Below are 20,455 nucleotides of genomic sequence, written 5' to 3'. Positions count from 1 at the left end.
TGTTGCTAGTGCTATGAAAATGTTGACATGTGAGAGAACGATTGAATTATAGATTACTTATGAATCCACTCATAACTTCAAGGATGTTTTTGGCATTTACAGTATAGGAGGGATTTTGCTGATTAAATACAGTTGTATTTTAGACTAAACTCATCAAACCCAAAAAAAAATGAACTCATGAATTAATCACTAAATTCATGTAATGAAACAAGTGGTTGAGAAATAATATGCTATGTAACGACCTAAGGAAATGTGATAGCCACATCTGAGTTACCCCAAAATAACTAGTTAATTTGGATCTTTCATAGAATTTATTATAAAGCCCAGTTTCACCTAATAACTAGGCAATATGAGACGTAACACCTATGACTATCTTTATCATCCACTCTAAATGAGCTTCTTCTCATCTTTTCAATATGAGACTAGGGTGTTACAAACTCCCCCTCTTAAATTCCTAATGTCCTCGTGAGGGTCACGTCATGCAGTGTTCCAGTACCACGGCTTGACATTATTAGATGACTCTGATACCACTTGTAACGACCAAGAGAAAAACACTAGCCACATCTATGCTATTACAAAAAAAGATTAGTCAATTTGGAGCTTCCCTATAATTCATTATAAAGCCCAACCACCCACTCTATGTGGGCTACTTCTTATCTTCTCAATATGGGATTGGGGTGTTACAAACTTCCCCTCTTAAATTAATGCCGTCCTTGTCAGGGCCACGTCATGTAGTATTCTAAAACCACGACCTAGCATTACAAGGTGGCTTTGATACCACCTGTAACGACTCAGGGAAAGTACTAGTCATATTTGCACTATTACCGTAAAATGACTAGTCAATTTAAAGCTTCTTTAGAATTCATTATAAAACTCAGTTTCACCTATTAACTAGGCAATATGAACTTAGCACCCACTACTAACTTTATAAATCACTCACTGTGGGCTTATTCTCATCTTCTCAATATAGGACCACGATGTTATATGCTAAAGGCTATCCAATATTTTTTTAAAAAAATCTGGGCCATCCAAGAATACTACGCATTTATATAGTAGTGCTAATCCTAGGGGTGTCAACCCAGTCCCAGTTCCAAGTTATTAGCTAAAACCAGGAACCAGAATCGGGATACCTCGATTATTGATTTTGGAAAACCGGAATCAGGTAACCGGTTCCCGATTAACCGGTTATACAATAATCAGCCGGTTTCGGTTTGTACCTGGTTATCTGGACCAAGTAACCGGTTTTTTTAAAAATGTTGTATTTTGGGCTTATTTTTGCTCCCCACATCCTCCTCTTTTCTTCTTCTTTTTCTTTTCTCTATACCCCCTGTATCACGCTCATGGCTTTCATCTTCTCCATTTTTTGTTTTCCATGTTGCTTAACGCGTCTTCACCATCTCATTCATTCTTTCTTATCCTTATTTATTTCTTCTTTCATTCTGTTTAACGCAAAAGCTGAGACATTAAGAGAGAGATTGAACAAGTTAGAGAGAGAGAGAAGGAGAACTCGAGAGGAGACAGAGAGGTAGAGGGCTGTAACGACTAACGAGGGGCTTTGAAACAAACAAACAAATATAAACACCTTAAATCAAAACTCAAAAACAAATATAAACCTAAAGTAAAAACAAAAGCCATATATATATATATATATATATATATTGGTATCCAGTTACCCGGTTATAACCGGGTGCCAAAAATCGAAACCGAAATGGGGTACTCAGTTACCGGTTTTTTCCAACCGATTTCAAAACTGGTTCCCCGATTTCCCAATTCCGGTTTCCAAGTATTTTTTTGACACCCCTAGCAAATCCCATCTCATCGTCCCCATCTGGTGATCAAATTTACAAGTTGACCCAAATTTGCAATGCCCATTTTGTAAGTAAAAAGCACACGGTTTCACCCCCTGTTGTTGGAAAATATGAAACCATGAGCACAAGTTTCTCCAAACTTCATCAACAGTTTTCTAACAAAGATCCTTGCCCCTGCAAATTTTCACAAGGGACATTTCCTTCTCCCTCAGCAGCTGAAGTTGGTCATGGCTTTAGATTCAAGAGAATGGTGGATCAGCTAAGCAGAAAGTTCACACTCAGATCAAATTGGAAAACATATAAACATCAATTTGCATACACAAATTACAATAATCCTACTATTGATTTCGCCCAAAACCAGAAAACTCCAAATCAGCAAACAAACTAAAATACTAAATTACAGCTTGAAATCATTGGAACCATGAGGAGAAAAAAATTCACATAAAAATCCGATATTTAAAAGTTTAAATACAAGTAAAACAAACCAAAGTTTCAAGACTTGCGATAAACCCTTAAAAATCCTATGTTAGAAAAACAAGCTCAATTATAGCATCACGTGATTCAAACCCTGCAAAAATCAAACTTTAGACTATGATACCAATGCAAGAATTTGAAGTAGTTCAAAGTAGAAGCAAACAAACTGTCCTATACACCCATGACCCATCAATCCAACAGGTGCAGATCAGATAAAAAACCAGAGCATTTTCTGTCCTACATTTCCAGGAAACCAAACATACATCTAGGGCAATAAACACAAACATCAACTACCAAACTATAATACACCCACGAATTTTTAAACCAAAATGTTAGCCGAGTGAGCAAGACAACCCACATCTAATTAAGAAAAATCACAGATCTGAGAGCTATAGCAAGGAAAAACTAAAACAAAGTTTAACCATAGAGACAAAGAGAGTGTGCGGTACTCGAGCATATCAGCAGAATACTGATAGGAAAGAAATAGAAAGAAAAAAAATAGAAATAGAAACAATACCAAGTTCTTTTTTCTTTTGATATGTAGAAACAATACCAAGTTCTAAAGCATGCATAATTGCAAGTCAATGACTCAAACAATCTGAGAAGGGCAAAACAAACAGACATAAATTAATGGAATAGGGAAACCTTGACACCAGAGATATATTAGGCAGTGTGGTCTGGAAGCTATACATATTGATCTTTGTTCTTTTTGCATTGAAAATTGAAACTGGTATCATCTTTCCTTAGAAAAAAGCGAAAGAGAGAGTGATATTTACAGTTCATATATGCTCTCTCTACTGTTTGGAACTTCAAATTTCAAACAGACAAAAGCAAAAGAGAGAGTGATATTAACAATGAAAGAACAACCATATATCAAATTTTAACAAACCTATTTGATTTAAATGGAAAAATAAAAAGGAATCCATCGAAAAACAGACATTGGCCAACTTAAACGTACATTTGGGCATGGTTTCATTGTAAAACAAGAGAAAGAAGGAACTAAGCAGCAAATAAAAAAGGGATTATCAACAACACAAGTCCATCAGCCTCGTCTACTCAGACTTGTTAGCATCCACAGCTTTGTTACTCAATCTGTTCCACATTGTTTTGGACAACACCCTTGATTTTGTCTAATCAACAAGGGAATACACTTAATAGTTTACAAGCCGGTTCACAGTACTACCACCTGGCCCCCTAGCTGACCTAATCAATTGGGTTTTCCATGTGTTTTCATGGTGTCAGATGTAAGTCCATAGTCCCTTTGGAGCAGAACACAGTAGATTGATAACATAGACTACAATAAGAAAAACATATTCTCAAAAAGAAAGTCAATGAACAGCGTGTCATGTCTCTTGTGACTCATGAACTACTCACAGTAGATTGATCATTGTAGTCTCTATACATCAAAGAGATTCGAACAAGCACATGAACCATCAAAAAACACGGAACCAATGACATTAATTAATCACATTGAGAAATACACATTCTCACGATACAATCGTCTTGGGGTCAAGCTAGGATGTTCCCTAACACTGAAAAATGGATGCGCGAAAAAAAAAAAAAAAAAAAAAGGTTATAAAAATCAGTCATTGCCTGTATTTCAGGGGTGGTTGGGAAGGGAGAATTCAAACACAAGTGGCGATATGTGAGCAAGGGTTTTGATTGGAATCTAAAACTATGTCATAGCATAATAATCGGTATTTTTGATTTGGACATCACATTGTCCATGTCAAAACAGAGCAAGATAATACAAATCCAATGCGCAATAACTAACTTTTTGGCCAGACAATACCCAATAAATTGAAAATGCTATAACTGCAAACAATGACAAAAATCATATTGGAAGTCAAAATGTTACAAGTTTTCCATCCCACATACCTTCTCAGTTCTCAGACTGAAATCCTACATCCAGAAGACATCTTACCCTGATATACATTCAATAATTCAGGAACATCGTCCTGAAATCTGATCACAAACAGCTCCAAAAACTTCCTCTCAGTCGGTTTCAAGAAAGTCCCCAAGGCCAAGTTATTCTTGACCAAACCCTTGGCTAGCAAAATTTGAACAACAGAACACCGAGGTATAGTTCTCTTTTCCAAGCTTAATTTTATAACTACAGGATTTGTAGCAATATGTTGTGGTGGCCAACCAACTTTGTTCACAAGGAAATCCATTGTTTTCGTCATCTTCTCTTCTGAAGATTGCATACAACTTGGAAACCTTTTAAATGCTGCGAGGGCCATGTCCTTTGACCAACCCCACCTCCTATAAAGCTCCAATTTTGATTCCAGCTTTGGTTTACTCATCTTCAGTAACACCTGGATTGCCTCGACAAACACCGTTTTCGTGGGATCGAATCCCATTTCCATAACCTGGTGAACAACCTCAGCAAACTTAGCATGCTTTGTAAACGCTGAAGAGGGATAATTAGTTACCAGGAAAGAGATTGTAGATGGAGGCGCTCCAAGTTGTCTTAAAAGTGCAATGTTAGGAGCCATAGTTTTCGTTACATTACTTAGAAAAGCTCGTGGTGAGCGCTTGAAAGTTGTCAGGACTTTCTCGTCAACAAGAAGTACACTCTTGAGGAAATCATAGCAGGGGATAACACGTTTCCTTAAGTTGCATCTGAACAGAAATGGGTATAAAGAGATAATGGTAATGAGGTCAGAGCTCGAAACCCCTATGGAACGCAAAAACTCAATCTTGGGCAAAAGGGTCTTCTCAGGATCAGATAAAAGAATTTGGGGATGCTTCCTAACGATTTTGGAGATCTGGGCATTGTTGAATCCATTCTCTTTGAAAAGATTCAGCACCGAGTCTGGTCTCTCTGGGCTCTGGAATAGTAGCCTCCGGGATTTTAAAATAGCAGATTTTGTGGACAACCCACAAGAGTTTATGAGATAAGACACTGCAAAAGAATGTTTTTCCTCCTCTTCTGGTTTTTGATTAGATTCAGGTAAACTGCCTACGGATGTAAACGATTTGACAATAAAGAAACCATTTTGCTGAAGAAATCCCAAATGGGTCCTCCGGTGTTTGAGTGGTAGTAGCTGTCTTGAACAGAGAAAACCAAGCATAACTGACTTACCAAAAGTTTTCCTCCGACAGCTTCAACTGGGCTCCTGTAATTCCTTCAGAGAAAACTGCCCTCCGATGACTTTCAGACTTTGAACTTTTCATGCGCTTCTAATCTGAGGGAAACCAGTCGCATTTCGAGGTGCGTTTCCGTTGCCATTTTATAAATAAATTGGAAAAATGTAGCACAAATCCATGATTTCAACTCTTCAAAATTTTAATACCTTTTTTTTTTTTTTTTTTTCAAAAATTTAGTCTTTGAATCAATTGAATTGACAATAAAATCTTTGCTGTTAAAATTTTTTAACAGACATTAAAAATATTCAAAATGCACCGTTTTACTCTATTAAAAAATTAAATCTAAAAAAAAAATTAAGGGTGGCCAGGGGTGGCGCACCCAACCCCTATGGGGTGGCGCCTTAATTTTTTTTAGATTTAATTTTTTAAATTAAATTAATAAAAAAATTTAATATTTTAATGGAGTAAAACGGTGCGTTTTGAATTTCTTTAACGTCTGTTAAACAATTTTAACGGCAAGGATTTTATTGTCATTTCAATTGATCCAGAGACTAAATTTTCGAGAAAAAAAAAACTCAAGGATATTAAAATTTTGAAGAGTTGACTCAGGGATTTGTTATACATTTTCCCTAAATAAAATGTATGATTTTGAATAAAATTTGAGAAAATTGATTATTTGGCATTGCAATTTTAAAAAATTGTGATTTTAAAACGTTAAAAATTATAATTCTTCCAAATCGCAGATAAGGAGTTGTTGTTTTTAATGGCTAAAATTGTGATTTTAAAAACTAAACTGCGATTTTTTCAAACGCTTTAACTTCTTTTTAAAAATCATGTTTTAAAATTACACATTTTAAAATCACTATTTTTAATCGTACTTTTTAAAATCGTAATTTTAAATATACCCTAAATGAACCTCCAAAGACATATGTTTTGCTATGGCCAATCGACTTTTGTTTGTAGTTGCAATTTCATCATTGTACATTTATATTGAAATTTGTGTGCTGTTTGTACTGAGGTAAAATATTTTTAGTTGAAAAATGCTTTCACCGTGGGTTAGTACGGAAAATTAGTGACCTCAAGCAACAACTGATGACCTCTAATGGTGGCTAAAAAATTTCTGGCAACTTCCAATAAAATCTGATGGCAAATTCCTATGACCTTTGACGGCGAATTCTAGCAAGAGGCGGCGGCCTACCACTTCCAATAACAAATTTTGACAAGTAGAGATTTCCAACGACCTCCGGCAGTGGCAGAGAATGAACTGTCAGAGAAAATGCGTATAAGAATGAGAAGTTCAAACTTGAAAATTAATTTACTATTTTAAAAAAGGAAACTCATTTTACTAATATTCAACCAAAAATGTTTTCAATTTGACCACAATTTACGAGCTTACCAAACATTGAAAAAATAAGAAAAAAAAATTAATAAAATATGTTATGTCAAAACAAATGAAGAATATTACCTAGATCAGATAAAAGCAGCTTTCGATACAATCTTCCATGTATGTCTGTTATTTTTTTTGAAATAATCACAAACCTCTTTTTCTCCATACACGAGATGAGCAACCACCAAGTTAGGCTTTTCTTTTTTTTTTCTTTTTCTTTTTGTGAAATCACAGTGTATTTCTAACTGACTGAAAAAAAAAAAAAAAAAAAAAAAAGCATACACACTCTCATTTCACAATCATTTTTCATTTTTATTAGACGGGCTTTTAAAACCACAATTAAATTCCGAACGAATCATTATTTGATTTCATAAATATATATTGCTACTAATAGAACGACAAAACCCACATTGAAAAGATCTAAGAAGTGTAATTGATTAATATAGTAGTATTGGGCTCAAATCTATAGGCTTAAGCTTTTGAGTTGTGTGGTATCTTAATATGCTATGTTATGAACTCACTAAAAAGACTCATTAAGATATCAATCTTCTTAACAAGTGGTAAACGAGCCGATAGTGGTGTGCAGTAAGGAGGAGTGGCACATGCACACATAAAAGCTTCTTGGAGTAAAGACAAAAAAAGTGCAAATGAGTTAGAACAAAGATGCAAGCTCTGAGCATGAATATGAGTCCCTAGAGAAGGAGCAACAAGGTTCAAGGCACAAGGCACAAAAAGAAGTCCATGAAGTAGGGACAAAGGTATGTGGCGTGGACAAAACCCACAAGTGATCTTGGAGATGGCTCATAAGATTGATAAAATGTTTTCTTTTGAGGGGAAGTGTAGCAATGTGATGATGAACTCATACATAAGGGGGGGATTGTTGAGTATATATGTGTGAGTGAAAATGATAGAAGTCCCACATTGAAAAGATCTAAGAAGTGTGAGGGGTTAATAGAGTACTGTTGGGCTCAAATTCATAGGCTTAAGCTTTTGGGTTATGTTATCTCAACATGCTATGTTATAAGCTCACTAAAAAGACTCCTAATATATCAATTTTCCTAACATATTTTAATTTAATGGTACTTTTAAAAGCCATTTAAGAAAGTGTGAAAATGAGTGTAAGAAAGTGGAAGTGTGTATAACAGCTTTCTAGTACGCAGTAAGTGCACTCTCACTCCCTTCCTTAAATGTAGGTAAAACTTCCAAAAAAAACCATTTTGGCGTTTCCTAAATAAAGGAAAACAAAAATGCTACCCTACACTTAGGATAACACTTTTGTTTCCTTTACCTTTATTTTGTTAAAAAAAATGATTCTCTTTCCTTTGTTTCTTCTCAGTTTCGCATATCATTTATTTAAAATAGTATTTAAATGAGTTTTCCTTTTCTCTCTATTTCTCTTAACATTTATTTGATGAGAGCCCTTACTATCAGGTCATGCCTTAAAACCTTCTTTTATAGCATCCAATCAAATTTTGACACCTCACTTAAAACACCAAAATACAATACAATAGGATTAACCACATATGATTACATCTCCTTCTAACCCCCTTCTAACCCACTTCGACAGTGACACCATAGATTTTGGTGGCTACGTTTGGCCAGAACCCAAATTGGAACCCAACAGAACCAACCCACAAAACCCACCCCCACTGGAACCCAACCCGAACCAACCTACAAAACCCACCCACTTTCCACTACCCCAAGCAGACGAACAGAGTGAGATTGAGTGATCAAAATGAAGGAAGAGAGAGAGAGAGCTGTGAGAGGGACGAAGACAGTGAGGCAAGAGAAAGAGAGAGGCTGTTGAGCCAAATACCCACCAAAATTAATAGGCGAATATTTGGTACGTTTTAACTCGCAAGTGCATAAAATCAAAACAGTAGTATAAGGTGCAAGTACGAGATCATTCCCACGAGGATTGATAAATTTTTATTAAAATTAATTTCGTAAATAAAACAAGATAAAAGATTGATTTTGATTTAATAAAGATAAAAGGTAGGGTTTTGATATCCACCACTAATCATACTCAAATAATATAACAATATATCAATGTTCCAATCATATCAAGATTTCTTAATGTTTGTCAACTTAAGGACATGGGTGTATATTCCTTAAGATATAGATCTCCCTAAGAAATGAATTAGGCATGAGTATATTCTCTAACTCTTTTCTTTCTCAGAGGATTTAGCATGGGTGTTTACTAAGTTGTTCTATAAGAAAGCATAAATCAATGAAAATCAACAAACACATGGAGCCTAGGGCATGGGTGTATACTCCCGGTTTCCCATGTTGATTACCCTAAGAACCCGCAAAAATATCTTTTGTCACTCTGTTAAGCCTAGGACCCGGTCATCCAAATTGACTTAAATAACTAATCTATACCACATGCATATATTGGCCAAGCATATTCATATGATGAATTCAATAAAGTAGGGAATAATCAAGTTAAGCATCACAATATGATTATCACAAAAACGCCAATATTGAAATATTAAAGAGACACGATTAGGGCTTTAATCTAACCATACTAAAGGATTTAGTTACACATAAATTGGATGCTAATCATACTCATAATAAAATAAGAAGAAAAAGAATAAACCCGAAAAAACGATTCCTTGAAGAGCCTTTAATTCTTCTCCTAGAGCTTGTCCCCTCAAAATTATATGTTTATAGGCATATTTATAGAGATTAGAGGAACCCTAGAAGCCTCTAGAAACCCTAGAAATTGTAGGTTTTAATTCCTAATCCAATTAGGACTAGGAAAACCTAGTTTGGGTTGAAAAAAGACTATTTCTGCAAGCTGCCATGTGAGATGGCACGAATGCGCTCGAGCGTAAGGCTACAATCGATCATTCTCCTGCTGAGCTCAAGCGCAGATGCGCTAGAGCATTCTTCTTGTGCGCATGAGTGCACACCTGCGCTCGCTCCTTGACTTGGGTGCTCGAGCGCTAATGCATTTGAGCCTAGGTGTAGTGCGCTCAAGCGCACTGCACCTGAATGCTTACTTTTGATCCAAGACTTCTAGCTTTTTCTCAAAATTGCGCTTTAAGTTCGAATTTTCCAGAATTGCATCATTTTCCTCAAAAACCTATAAAAACACAGCAAATACAAAAATCAAATAAAATAGCACAAAAATAACAAAACTAAGAAATTGACAAATGCAAATTAAATGGCTAAAATATGAATATTTTAGCACTTATCAGAGGCGGAGAAGCAGAAAATGACCCACGTATGGCCACGGCGGTGCCCTGAGGCAGTATGGAGCGACTAATACAGCTCTGTTCCGGCATGAATTGTTACGTGTCTTTCAAGAGATCCACGTGTCCTTCATCAGTTACTTGGTTGTGTTATGACTGTTAAGGTGCTTATTAAATAAATGTGCCCTTTGGACTACTGCCAGTTATGTTTATGTTTTAATTGTAATAATTCAGTATTGTAACAGGTCCGTTATTATTGGGTCAGTTACTACAGTGGTGTAATGGGTCAGTTATTGTAACTCTTATTTAATTGCCTTGGTGAATGAGTAGAGCATCCAATTTGAAGCCAAAAGCAAAGTGTGGAGGACAAAACCCCCTCGAAGTGGTCTACCTGTTCAATTTCATTTCCTTTACAAACCACCCATTACAATTTGGTATTAGAGCCTCCGATCCTCGGATGGCAGAAGGTACAAGGATGAACCAATTCTTTGAGACCTTAAATCAACTTAAGGCTCAACAAGCTACATATCAGGAGACACAAGAAGTTCACCAGAAAATGTTTACAGAAATTACTCAACAACTCGGCAACCTAGTCGCTAGCTATGAATCTTTGTCTAGAAGGGAAAAAGATGGCGAAGGGTCTTCCAAATCAGCAAGGGCAGCACCACACTAGATGGGAGAATCACAATTTTGAAGACGGTATTCCAAGGCATTCCCTTAAGCTGGATATTCCCAGGTTCAATGGGGACCTGGGAATATCCAGGTGGATTTCACCATAAAATGTTTACAGAAATTACTCAACAACTCGGCAACCTAGTCGCTAGCTATGAATCTTTGTCTAAAGGGGAAAAAGATGGCGAAGGGTCTTCCAAATCAGCAAGGGCAGCACCACACTAGATGGGAGAATCACAATTTTGAAGAAGGTATTCCAAGGCGTTCCCTTAAGTTGGATATTCCTAGGTTCAATGGGGACAACCCCACGGGTTTGATCCTTCAAGCGCAACAGTTCTTTGAGTTTCACCAAATTCCAGCCCAACAAAGGATTACTATATCTTCATTTTACATGGAGGGAAGAGCCTTACTGTGGTATCAATGGATGGCGGAGTCTAGAGCGTTGAAATCTTGGGAAGAGTTCACCCGAGCTCTGACTGTGAGGTTTGGCTCGTCCTTGTTTAAGGATCTAGTGGCAACCTTCACCAAGCTAAGGCAAATAGGGTCAGTTGAGGAGTACCAGTCCCAATTAGAAGTCCTGTCCAGCAAAATACAAGGGATAGATGAGGATTTTAAGGTTAGTAGTTTTATTAGTGGACTGAAGGAGGAGATAAGGATTATTGTAACCATATTCAAGCCATCTACCCTCATAGCAGCCTTCGGCTTAGCAAGGTTGCAGAAGGAAAGGGAAGCCTTGAGCAGAAAGGGTCCAAAATCAAAAGGTGGAAAGTTGAATTACCTTAGTATCACTAGGCCAGACATCTCATATGTAGTGAGTATTGTTAGTCAGTTTTTGGAGGCTCCTAGGGTTTTACATTGGGAAGCTGTTACTCGTATTGTTCAATATTTGAAAAGAGCTCATCGCCTTGGGATCTTGTTTAGACCGAATGGACACCTTTGGGTAGAAGGGTTTACTGATGCAGATTGCGCAGGTTCTCCCTCAGAGAGGCGATCTACCACAGGATATTGTATATTCTTGGGTGGTAATTTGGTGACTTGGAAAAGCAAAAAACAGACAGTGCTGGCACGATCCGGTGCTGAAGCAGAATATAGGGCAATGTCTAATACTATTAGTGAATTGATGTGGTTACAACATTTCCTTTAGAAGATCAGGTTCGTTGCTCCTACTCCTATCTCTTTATTTTATGATAATCAAGTTGCTATACATCAAGTTGCTACACATATTGCGTCCAACTCTATTTTTCATGAAAGAACCAAGCATCATATTGAGGTCAATTATCATTTTGTTCGAGATAAGATACTCAGCGGAGATATATCTACACCATTCGTGAAGTCTGGAGATTAACTAGCTGATATATTTACAAAACCCATGTGTCGGAAGAAGTTAGAGCTTATTTGTTCCAAGCTGGACTTATATGATATATATGTTTCAGCTTGAGGGAGAGTGTTAAGAGAATGTTTTTCTAGTTGTTTTTTGTTTGCTTGTATCTTTCAAGCTGGATTCATATGATATATATGCTCTAGCTTGAGGGGGAGTGTTAGAAGTGTTAGGGTTTGAGTCATTAGGGTTTTGGGGTAGTTTAGTCTTTATGGTATTTTCCTAATCCTATATAATAGGATGTTTGTATTAGGTTAACATAAGTTGAATAATATAATAGCCTCCATCTTTTGTGTCTAAACCGTTCATACAAACTTTAATAGGCAGCATCATTGACTGTTGTTAATGCAGGATATGTTGAATCATGGGAATCTTCAGCTACGACATGATCATTGCCTTGATGAGGCTTTGCTTTCAAAGCTGGTGAGGATGAGGTGTCTGCATGATCAGTGAGGTTGAGAGGAGCTGGCAGCTTAGCAGGCTTAGATGAGTCATGTAGTCTAACGAGAGGAAGTAGATGAGAGGTTGGAGAGTGATTTTTTAGATAAAAGGAAAGGAAAGGTGACGGTTTTATCAGATTTTACTTTGTATAGCACGAAGTGGTAGAAGGAATTTGTATGTATGCATGCGTGTGGGTGACGAAGTGGTTGAAGGAATTTGTATGTATGGTGTGTGTGTGTGTGTGTGTGTGTGAGAGAGAGAGAGAGAGAGAGAGAGAGAGATGGGAATTTGGGATTCGGGAATGAAGGACGAGTTGGGTGGTGGGATGGCCGAGAGAGCTGGCGTGGGGAAGAAGCAGCAAACAAACTGTCCTATACACCCATGACCCATCAATCCAACAGGTGCAGATCAGATAAAAAACCAGAGCATTTTCTGTCCTACATTTCCAGGAAACCAAACATACATCTAGGGCAATAAACACAAACATCAACTACCAAACTATAATACACCCACGAATTTTCGAACCAAAAAACGTTAGCCGAGTGAGCAAGACAACCCACATCTTAGTAAGAAAAATCACAGATCTGACAGCTATAGCAAGGAAAAACTAAAACAAAGTTTAACCATAGAGACAAAGAGAGTTTGTGGTACTCGAGCATATCAGCAGAATACTGATAGGAAAGAAATAGAAAGAAAAAAAAAATAGAAATAGAAACAATACCAAGTTCTTTTTTTTTTTTTTTGATATGTAGAAACAATACCAAGTTCTAAAGCATGCATAATTGCAAGTCAATGAGTCAAACAATCTGAGAAGGGCAAAACAAACAGACATAAATTAATGGAATAGGGAAACCTTGACACCAGCGATATATTAGGCAGTGTTGTCTGGAAGCTATACATATTGATCTTTGTTCTTTTTACATTGAAAATTGAAACTGGTATCATCTTTCCTTAGAAAAAAGCAAAAGAGAGTGATATTTACAGTTCATATATGCTCTCTACTGTTTGGAACTTCAAATTTCAAACAGACAAAAGCAAAAGAGAGAGTGATATTAACAATGAAAGAACAACCATATATCAAATTTCAACAAACCTATTTGATTTAAATGGAAAAATAAAAAGGAGAAAAAGGAATCCATCGAAAACCAGACATTGGCCAACTTCAAAGTACATTTGGGCATGGTTTCATTGTAAAACAAGAGAAAGAAGGAACTAAGCAGCAAATAAAAAAGGGATTATCAACAACACAAGTCCATCAGCCTCGTCTACTCAGACTTGTTAGCATCCACAGCTTTGTTACTCAATCTGTTCCACATTGTTTTGGACAACACCCTTGATTTTGTCTATTCAACAAGGGAATACACTTACTAGTTTACAAGCCGGTTCACAGTAATACCACCTGCCCCCCTAGCTGACCTAATCAATTAGGTTTTCCATGTGTTTTCATGGTGTCAGATGTAAGTCCATAGTCCCTTTGGAGCAGAACACAGTAGATTGATAACATAGTCTACCATAAGAAAAACATATTCCCAAAAAGAAAGTCAATGAACAGCGTGTCATGCCTCTTGTGACTCATGAACTACTCACAGTAGATTGATCATCGTAGTCTCTATACATCAAAGAGATTCAAAAAAGCACATGAACCATCAAAAAACACAGACCAATGACATTAATTAATCACATTGAGAAATACACATTCTCATGATACAATCGTCTTGGTGTCAATCTAGGATGTTCCCTAACACTGAAAAATAGGCTGCACGAAATATATATATATATATATATATATATATAAAGTCATAAAAATCAGTCATTGCCTGTATTTCAGGGGTGGTTGGGAAGGGAGAATTCAAACACAAGTGGCGATATGTGAGCAAGGATTTTGATGATTGGAATCTAAAACTATGTCATAGCATACTAATCGGTATTTTTGATTTGGACATCACATTGTCCATGTCAAAACAGAGCAAGATAATACAAATCCAATGCCCAATAACTAACTTTTTGGCCAGACAATACCCAATAAATTGAAAATGCTATAACTGCCAACAATGACAAAAATCAAATTGGAAGTCAAAATGTTACAAGTCCTCCATCCCACATACCTTCTCAGTTCTCAGACTGAAATCCTACATCCAGAAGACATCTTACCCTGATATACATTCAATAATTCAGGAACATCATCCTGAAACCTGATCACAAACAGCTCCAAAAACTTCCTCTCAGTCGGTTTCAAGAAAGTCCCCAAGGCCAAGTTATTCTTGACCAAACCCTTGGCTAGCAAAATTTGAACAACCGACCACCGAGGGATAATTCTCTTTTCCAAGCTTAATTTTATAACTACAGGATTTGTAGCAATATGTTTTGGTGGCCAACCAACTTTTGTCACAACGAAATCCATTGTTTTCGTCATCTTCTCTTCTGAAGATAGCATACAACTTGGAAACCTTTTAAATGCTGCGAGGGCCATGTCCTACCAACCCCACCTCCTATAAAGCTCCAATTTTGATTCCAGCTTTGGTTTACTCATCTTCAATAACACCTGGATTGCCTCGACAAACGCCGTTTTCATTGGATCGAATCCCATTTCCATAACCTGGTGGACAGCCTCAACAAACTTAGTATGCTTAATAAAAGCGGAAGAGGGATAATTAGTTACCAGGAAAGAGATTGTAGATGGAGGCGCTCCAAGTTGTCTCAAAAGTGCAATGTTAGGAGCCATAGTATTCGTTTCATCACATAGAAAAGACCGTGGTGAGCGCTTGAAGGTTTTCAGGACTTTCTCGTCGACAAGAAGTACACTCTTGAGGAAATCATAGAAGGGGATAAGACGTTTCTTTAAGTTGCTTTTGAACAGAAATGGGTTTGACGAGAGGATGGTAATGAGTTCAGAGCTAGAAACCCCTATGGAACGCAAAAGCTCAATCTTGGGCAAAAGGGTCTTCTCAGGATCAGATAAAAGAACCGGGGGATGCTTCCTAACGATGTGGGAGATCTGGTCATTGCTGAATCCATTCTCCTTGAAAAGATTCAGCACTGAGTCTGGTCTCTCTGGGCTCTGAAATAGTACCCTCTGGGAGGCTAAAATTGCAAATTTTGCGGGCAACCCACAAGAGTTTATGAGGTAAGACACTGCAAAAGAATGTTTTTCCTCTTCTTCTGGTTTTTTATTAGATTCAGGTAAACTGCTTACTGATGTAAACGATTTGACAATAAAGAAACCATTTTGCTGAAGAAAACCCAAATGGGTTCTCCTGTGTTTGAGTGGTAGTGGCGGTCTTGAACAGAGAAAACGAAACATAACTTGACTCACCAAAAGTTTTACTGAGACAGCTTCAACTATGCTCCTCTAACTGTTTGATTTAATCCTTCAGAGAACACTGCCCTGTAAAGAGTGAAGACTCTGAACTCTTCATGCGCTTCTAATCTGAGGGGCGCTTGAGCTCCATCAATAAATAATATGCAAAAAAATGCTTTATTTGTACTGGAAATATGTTGCTCGACGACGGAAACCAACACCAAAGTAAACCACTTTTGTTTGGCCTGCGAAGGACTCTTTTCGCCCTTGCTTAATTGTAAGAGTTGAAGACTTAATTTGGGTATTATTGTCCTTTTAGTGATACCATTTTGTTCTGTATGCCTATGGCAGAAAATTCAATAGCTTTAGCCTTTAGAAGCGAGTTTCCCTTGTTCAACTATAAATTTCAACTGATTTTGGTTTGCTACATCTTAATTTTGATTGCAAACACAGAACATGATGTTATGGAATGTTGGAGAGGTCAAATAAAACTAATAAATATGATATATTTGAAAGATGGTGCATAATTGATAGTAAAGAGAATGTTGGCAATAAAGTGGAAGTCTGATAATATGTGTATTTTTTAAAAAAAAAAAAAAAAAAGAAAAGAAAAGAAAAAAAGAAAAGATCATGGGAAAATGATTTACCTTGAAAAATGTTTTTGATGTTTGGCTTGTACGGAAAATCAGCGACGGCAGGCAACAACCAATGACCTTCGACGGCAAGCAACAACTAATGACCTTCAACGGCAACCAAAAACGGCATGTGACTTATGGCAACTTCCAACAAAATCTGATGGCGGATTTCTATGATCTTTGACGGCAAATCGAGCGGGAGGCGATGGCTGGTGACTTCTGGCAACAAATTCTAGTAGGCATAGATTTCCAACAACCTCGAGCAGCAACAAAGAATAAACTACGCAAAACGATTATATGAATAGAAAATAAAAAATAGTTTGATAATCTAAATTTTTTTTTTCAAAAAAAATAAAAAATAAAACCAAAGGTGTTGTTAGTGCTCTGAAAATGTTGACATATGAGAGGAACAATTGAATTCTAGATTACTTATGAATCCACTCATAACTTCAAGGATGTTTTTGGCATTTCCAGTTTAGGAGGGATTCTGCTGATTAAATACAGTTGTATTTCACACTAAACTCATCATTACAAGGAAAAAAAAAAATGAATTCATGAATCCATTGACAAATACATGCAATAACACACAACTACATACCAAGAAACCCTTGGCTCAATGTAGCATCAGAATTCACATAATTCAATGGTATAGTTACCTGCATTTGTGTGAGACACCGTTTATTTCCTCGTAAAATGTTTTTCCTTAGAAAATGTTTTGAGTAAAATTACCTTTCAAAAAAATGATTTCAACTAAAAACATTTTCCAGCGTTTTGCTGTTACAGAGAATCAACAAACATTTCTTATAATTTCATTCAATTATAATAACCTATAAAGAAACATCTACTGCTATTAATCACTAAATTCATGTAATGAAACAAGTGGTTTCATCCATTAATTTCAGAGAAAATTCTAACAAAGAGGTCACAAGATCTTTCAAATTCATCAATTTTCCCATCCTACTCCCAGATTACATAAAAATGAAAAAGAAGCAACTCGATTGACTAGAGAAAGCTAAGGCTTCTTTAGAGACTTGGTGGCCCAGGATGGAGACTAGGGCTCTTTGGCAGCTTTTTTCGCCGTCTTCTTGGGCAAGGGAACAGGGTTGATATTGGGAAAGACAACACCATGAGCAACGGTAACTTCCCAAGGTCTTCATCGTTCCTCACAGCCAGCAGTTCTTGTTGTCACGAGCTGCATTTCCAGCCAACTCCAGCACTTTCACACACATTTATGCACAATGACTTCATAATCAAGAACGAAAACTAGAGGCTGAAATTGAAGCAGTGCAGAACAGAAAAATATCAAACACATACTAAAAACTCCATATTAAATAGCCATTTTGATGAGTTTTCAGAAATTTATGAAAGGTCAAACCCACATGGAGAAAAGTAAAACCTACAAAATTTCCACTAAATGAAACAATGGTTCGGTCCAAGAAATACTTCCACAAGTTTTTTGCACAATCACAAAACTCATCTTCTCCAACCATGAGATGAGCTACCGGTATTATATTTGAATGAATAAAATGAAATATACCTACTGTGCAGCAAAAGCATACATAACAACATCTACTGGAAAGATGTTTTTGCATTTAAAGTGGACATGTGAGAAACACGATTGAATTCTAGACTCTACTTATGAATCAACTTAAGCTTCAAGGATGTTTTGGCATTTACAGTACATGAGGAATCTCGCTAATTAAAGCTAGTGGTAATCTAGGCCGAACTCATGGGATTAGTAATTACCTGCCTGAATTGCTAGTAGGTAATGTTTCATGTCCATTCATTGATGCTTTTGGAAGGTCAGCTAAGGACAACGGGAAACCCTTGGGTCAAAGTAGAATCAGAATTCACCAAGTCCAATGGAGTAGTTTCCTACTTTCTGTCTTAATTATTACTTAGTTGCTAGTATATGATTCTTTGTTTCAATTTGCTCATATATAACCAGCTCTACAATTTTTGCACATTATATAACCCAACTGAATTAACGACCTAATTGCTTTCTTCGGAATCTAATCCACAACATCATAACACCACTACTCTTTGCAGATGAGCCTGTGACTGCAGTAGAAAATTTTAAGCATCACACATCGTCACATCCACAGAATGCATAACCATTGAGATGACACCACAACACCCAAAGACAACAAATAAATACCAATGGATTGCTGGCCACATATTATGAGTTCGCATGTAAAATGATAAAGGAGAAAACACAATCCATATACAGAAGTTCTCAGTTCAACAATGCAACCTATTTCTCTATATGCTTGGAGGATGATCTTGTCAAGATAACTCAAAACTGTCCAAAGACTCCATTTAATTAAAATATCATAATAGGCCTAATGTAGGTCAACTAGATAGCAAATTCACAGGTTATAAAGTGCCTTATGCCATAAGCACACACAGAACCAATCACATTAAGCGCATTGAGAAATAGACAATCATGATACAATCGTCTTGGTGTCAAGCCAGGATGTTCCATAACACTAAAAAATAGGCTGAGCAAAAACAAAAGCCATAAGAATCAGTCATTGCCTGTATTTCAGGGTCATTTTTCTTTTTTCAGGGGTGGTTGGGAAGGGGGAATTCAAACACAAGTGGCGAAATGTGAGTTAGGATTTTGTTTGGAATCTAAAAACTATGTCACAGCATAATATTTGATATTTTTGACTTGGACATCACATTTTCCATGTAAAACAGAGCAAGATAATACAAGTCCAATGCCCAATAACTTACTTTTCGCCCAGACAATACCCAATAAACTGAAAATGCTATACTGCCAACTAAGACACAAATCAAATTGGGAGTCAAAATGTTACAAGTTTTCTATCCCACATACCTTCTCAGACTGAAATCCGACATCCAGAAGACATCTTATCCTGATATGCATTCAATAATTCAGGAACATCATCCTGAAATCTGATCACAAACAGCTCCAAAAACTCCCTCTCAGTTGGTTTCAAGAAAGTCCCCAAGGCCAAGTTATTCTTGACCAAACCCTTGGCTAGCAAAATTTGAACAACCGAGCACCGAGGGATAATTCTCTTTTTCAAGCTTAAATTTATAACAGAAGAATATGTAGCAATATTTGCTGATGGCCAACCAATTTTGTTCACAAGGAAATCCATTGTTTTTGTGATCTTCTCTTCTGAAGATTGCATACAATTTGGAAACCTTTTAAATGCTGCGAGGGCCATGTCCTTTGACCAACCTCACCTCTTATAAAGCTCAAATCTTGATTCCAACTTTGGTTTCTTCATCTTCAATAACACCTGGATTGCCAGGACAAACACCGTTTTCGAGGGATCGAATCCCATTTCCATAGCCTGGTGGACAGCCTCAACAAGCCTAGTATGCTTAATAAAAGCTGCAGAGGGATAATTAGTTACCAGGAAAGATATTGTAGATGAAGGCGCTCCAAGTTGTCTCAAAAGTGCAATGTTACGAGCAATAGTATTCGTTACATCATTTAGACAAGCCCGTGGTGCGCGCTTGAAAGTTGTCAGCACTTTCTCGTCAACAAGAAGCACACTCTTGAGGAAATCATAGCAGGGGATAACACGTTTCCTTAAGTTGCATCTGAACAGAAATGGGTATGAAGAGATGAATGAGGTCAGAGCTCGAAACCCCTATGGAACGCAAAAACTCAATCTTGGGCAGAAGGGTCTTCTCAGGATCAGATAAAATAATCAGTGGATACTTCCTAACGATTTTGGAGATCTGGTCATTGCTGATTCCATTCTCTTTGAAAAGATTCAGCACCGAGTCTGGTCTTTCTGGGCTCTGAAATATTAGCCTCCGGGATTTTAAAATAGCAGATTTTGTGGACAACCCACAAGAGTTGATGAGGTAAGACACTGCAAAAGAATGTTTTTCCTCTTCTTCTGGTTTTTGACTAGATTCAGGTAAGCTAACTACTGATGTAAACGATTTGACAATAAAGAAGCCATTTTGCTGAAGAAAACCCAATTGGGTCCTCCTGTATTTGAGTTGTACTAGCTGTCTTGAACAGAGAAAACCAAACATAACTTGACTCACCAAAAGTTTTACTGAGACAGCTTCAACTGGA

The 20,455-nt window shown here is 36.9% G+C and overlaps 2 protein-coding genes and 1 pseudogene across 3 annotated transcripts in view; 1 reads left to right on the top strand and 2 right to left on the bottom strand.

Moving 5' to 3' along the window:
* LOC132176528 (uncharacterized) overlaps positions 1 to 20,455 on the top strand; it is a 50,880-nt gene that overhangs the window by 28,349 nt on the left and 2,076 nt on the right. The window lies entirely within an intron of this gene.
* On the bottom strand, positions 1,680 to 5,504 carry LOC132166617 (transcription termination factor MTERF9, chloroplastic-like). Its single transcript, XM_059577466.1, has 2 exons — positions 4,161 to 5,504; positions 1,680 to 2,067 (listed from the first exon to the last, which is right to left on the bottom strand). The coding sequence occupies exon 1, from the start codon at positions 5,357 to 5,359 to the stop codon at positions 4,172 to 4,174; it is 1,188 nt and encodes a 395-aa protein (XP_059433449.1). The 5' UTR covers positions 5,360 to 5,504; the 3' UTR covers positions 1,680 to 2,067; positions 4,161 to 4,171.
* Positions 17,252 to 20,445, bottom strand: LOC132191126 (transcription termination factor MTERF15, mitochondrial-like; annotated as a pseudogene).

This window comes from Corylus avellana, chromosome ca1 (assembly GCF_901000735.1).
Source record: "Corylus avellana chromosome ca1, CavTom2PMs-1.0".
Classification (NCBI taxonomy): Eukaryota; Viridiplantae; Streptophyta; class Magnoliopsida; order Fagales; family Betulaceae; genus Corylus; species Corylus avellana.
This window is presented reverse-complemented; position numbering and strand designations above follow the sequence as displayed.

What these genes read in the sequence shown, in the direction of transcription:
- LOC132166617 (XM_059577466.1), bottom strand. Translation starts at nt 5,359, where the DNA reads ATGCTTGGTTTTCTCTGTTCAAGACAGCTACTACCACTCAAACACCGG.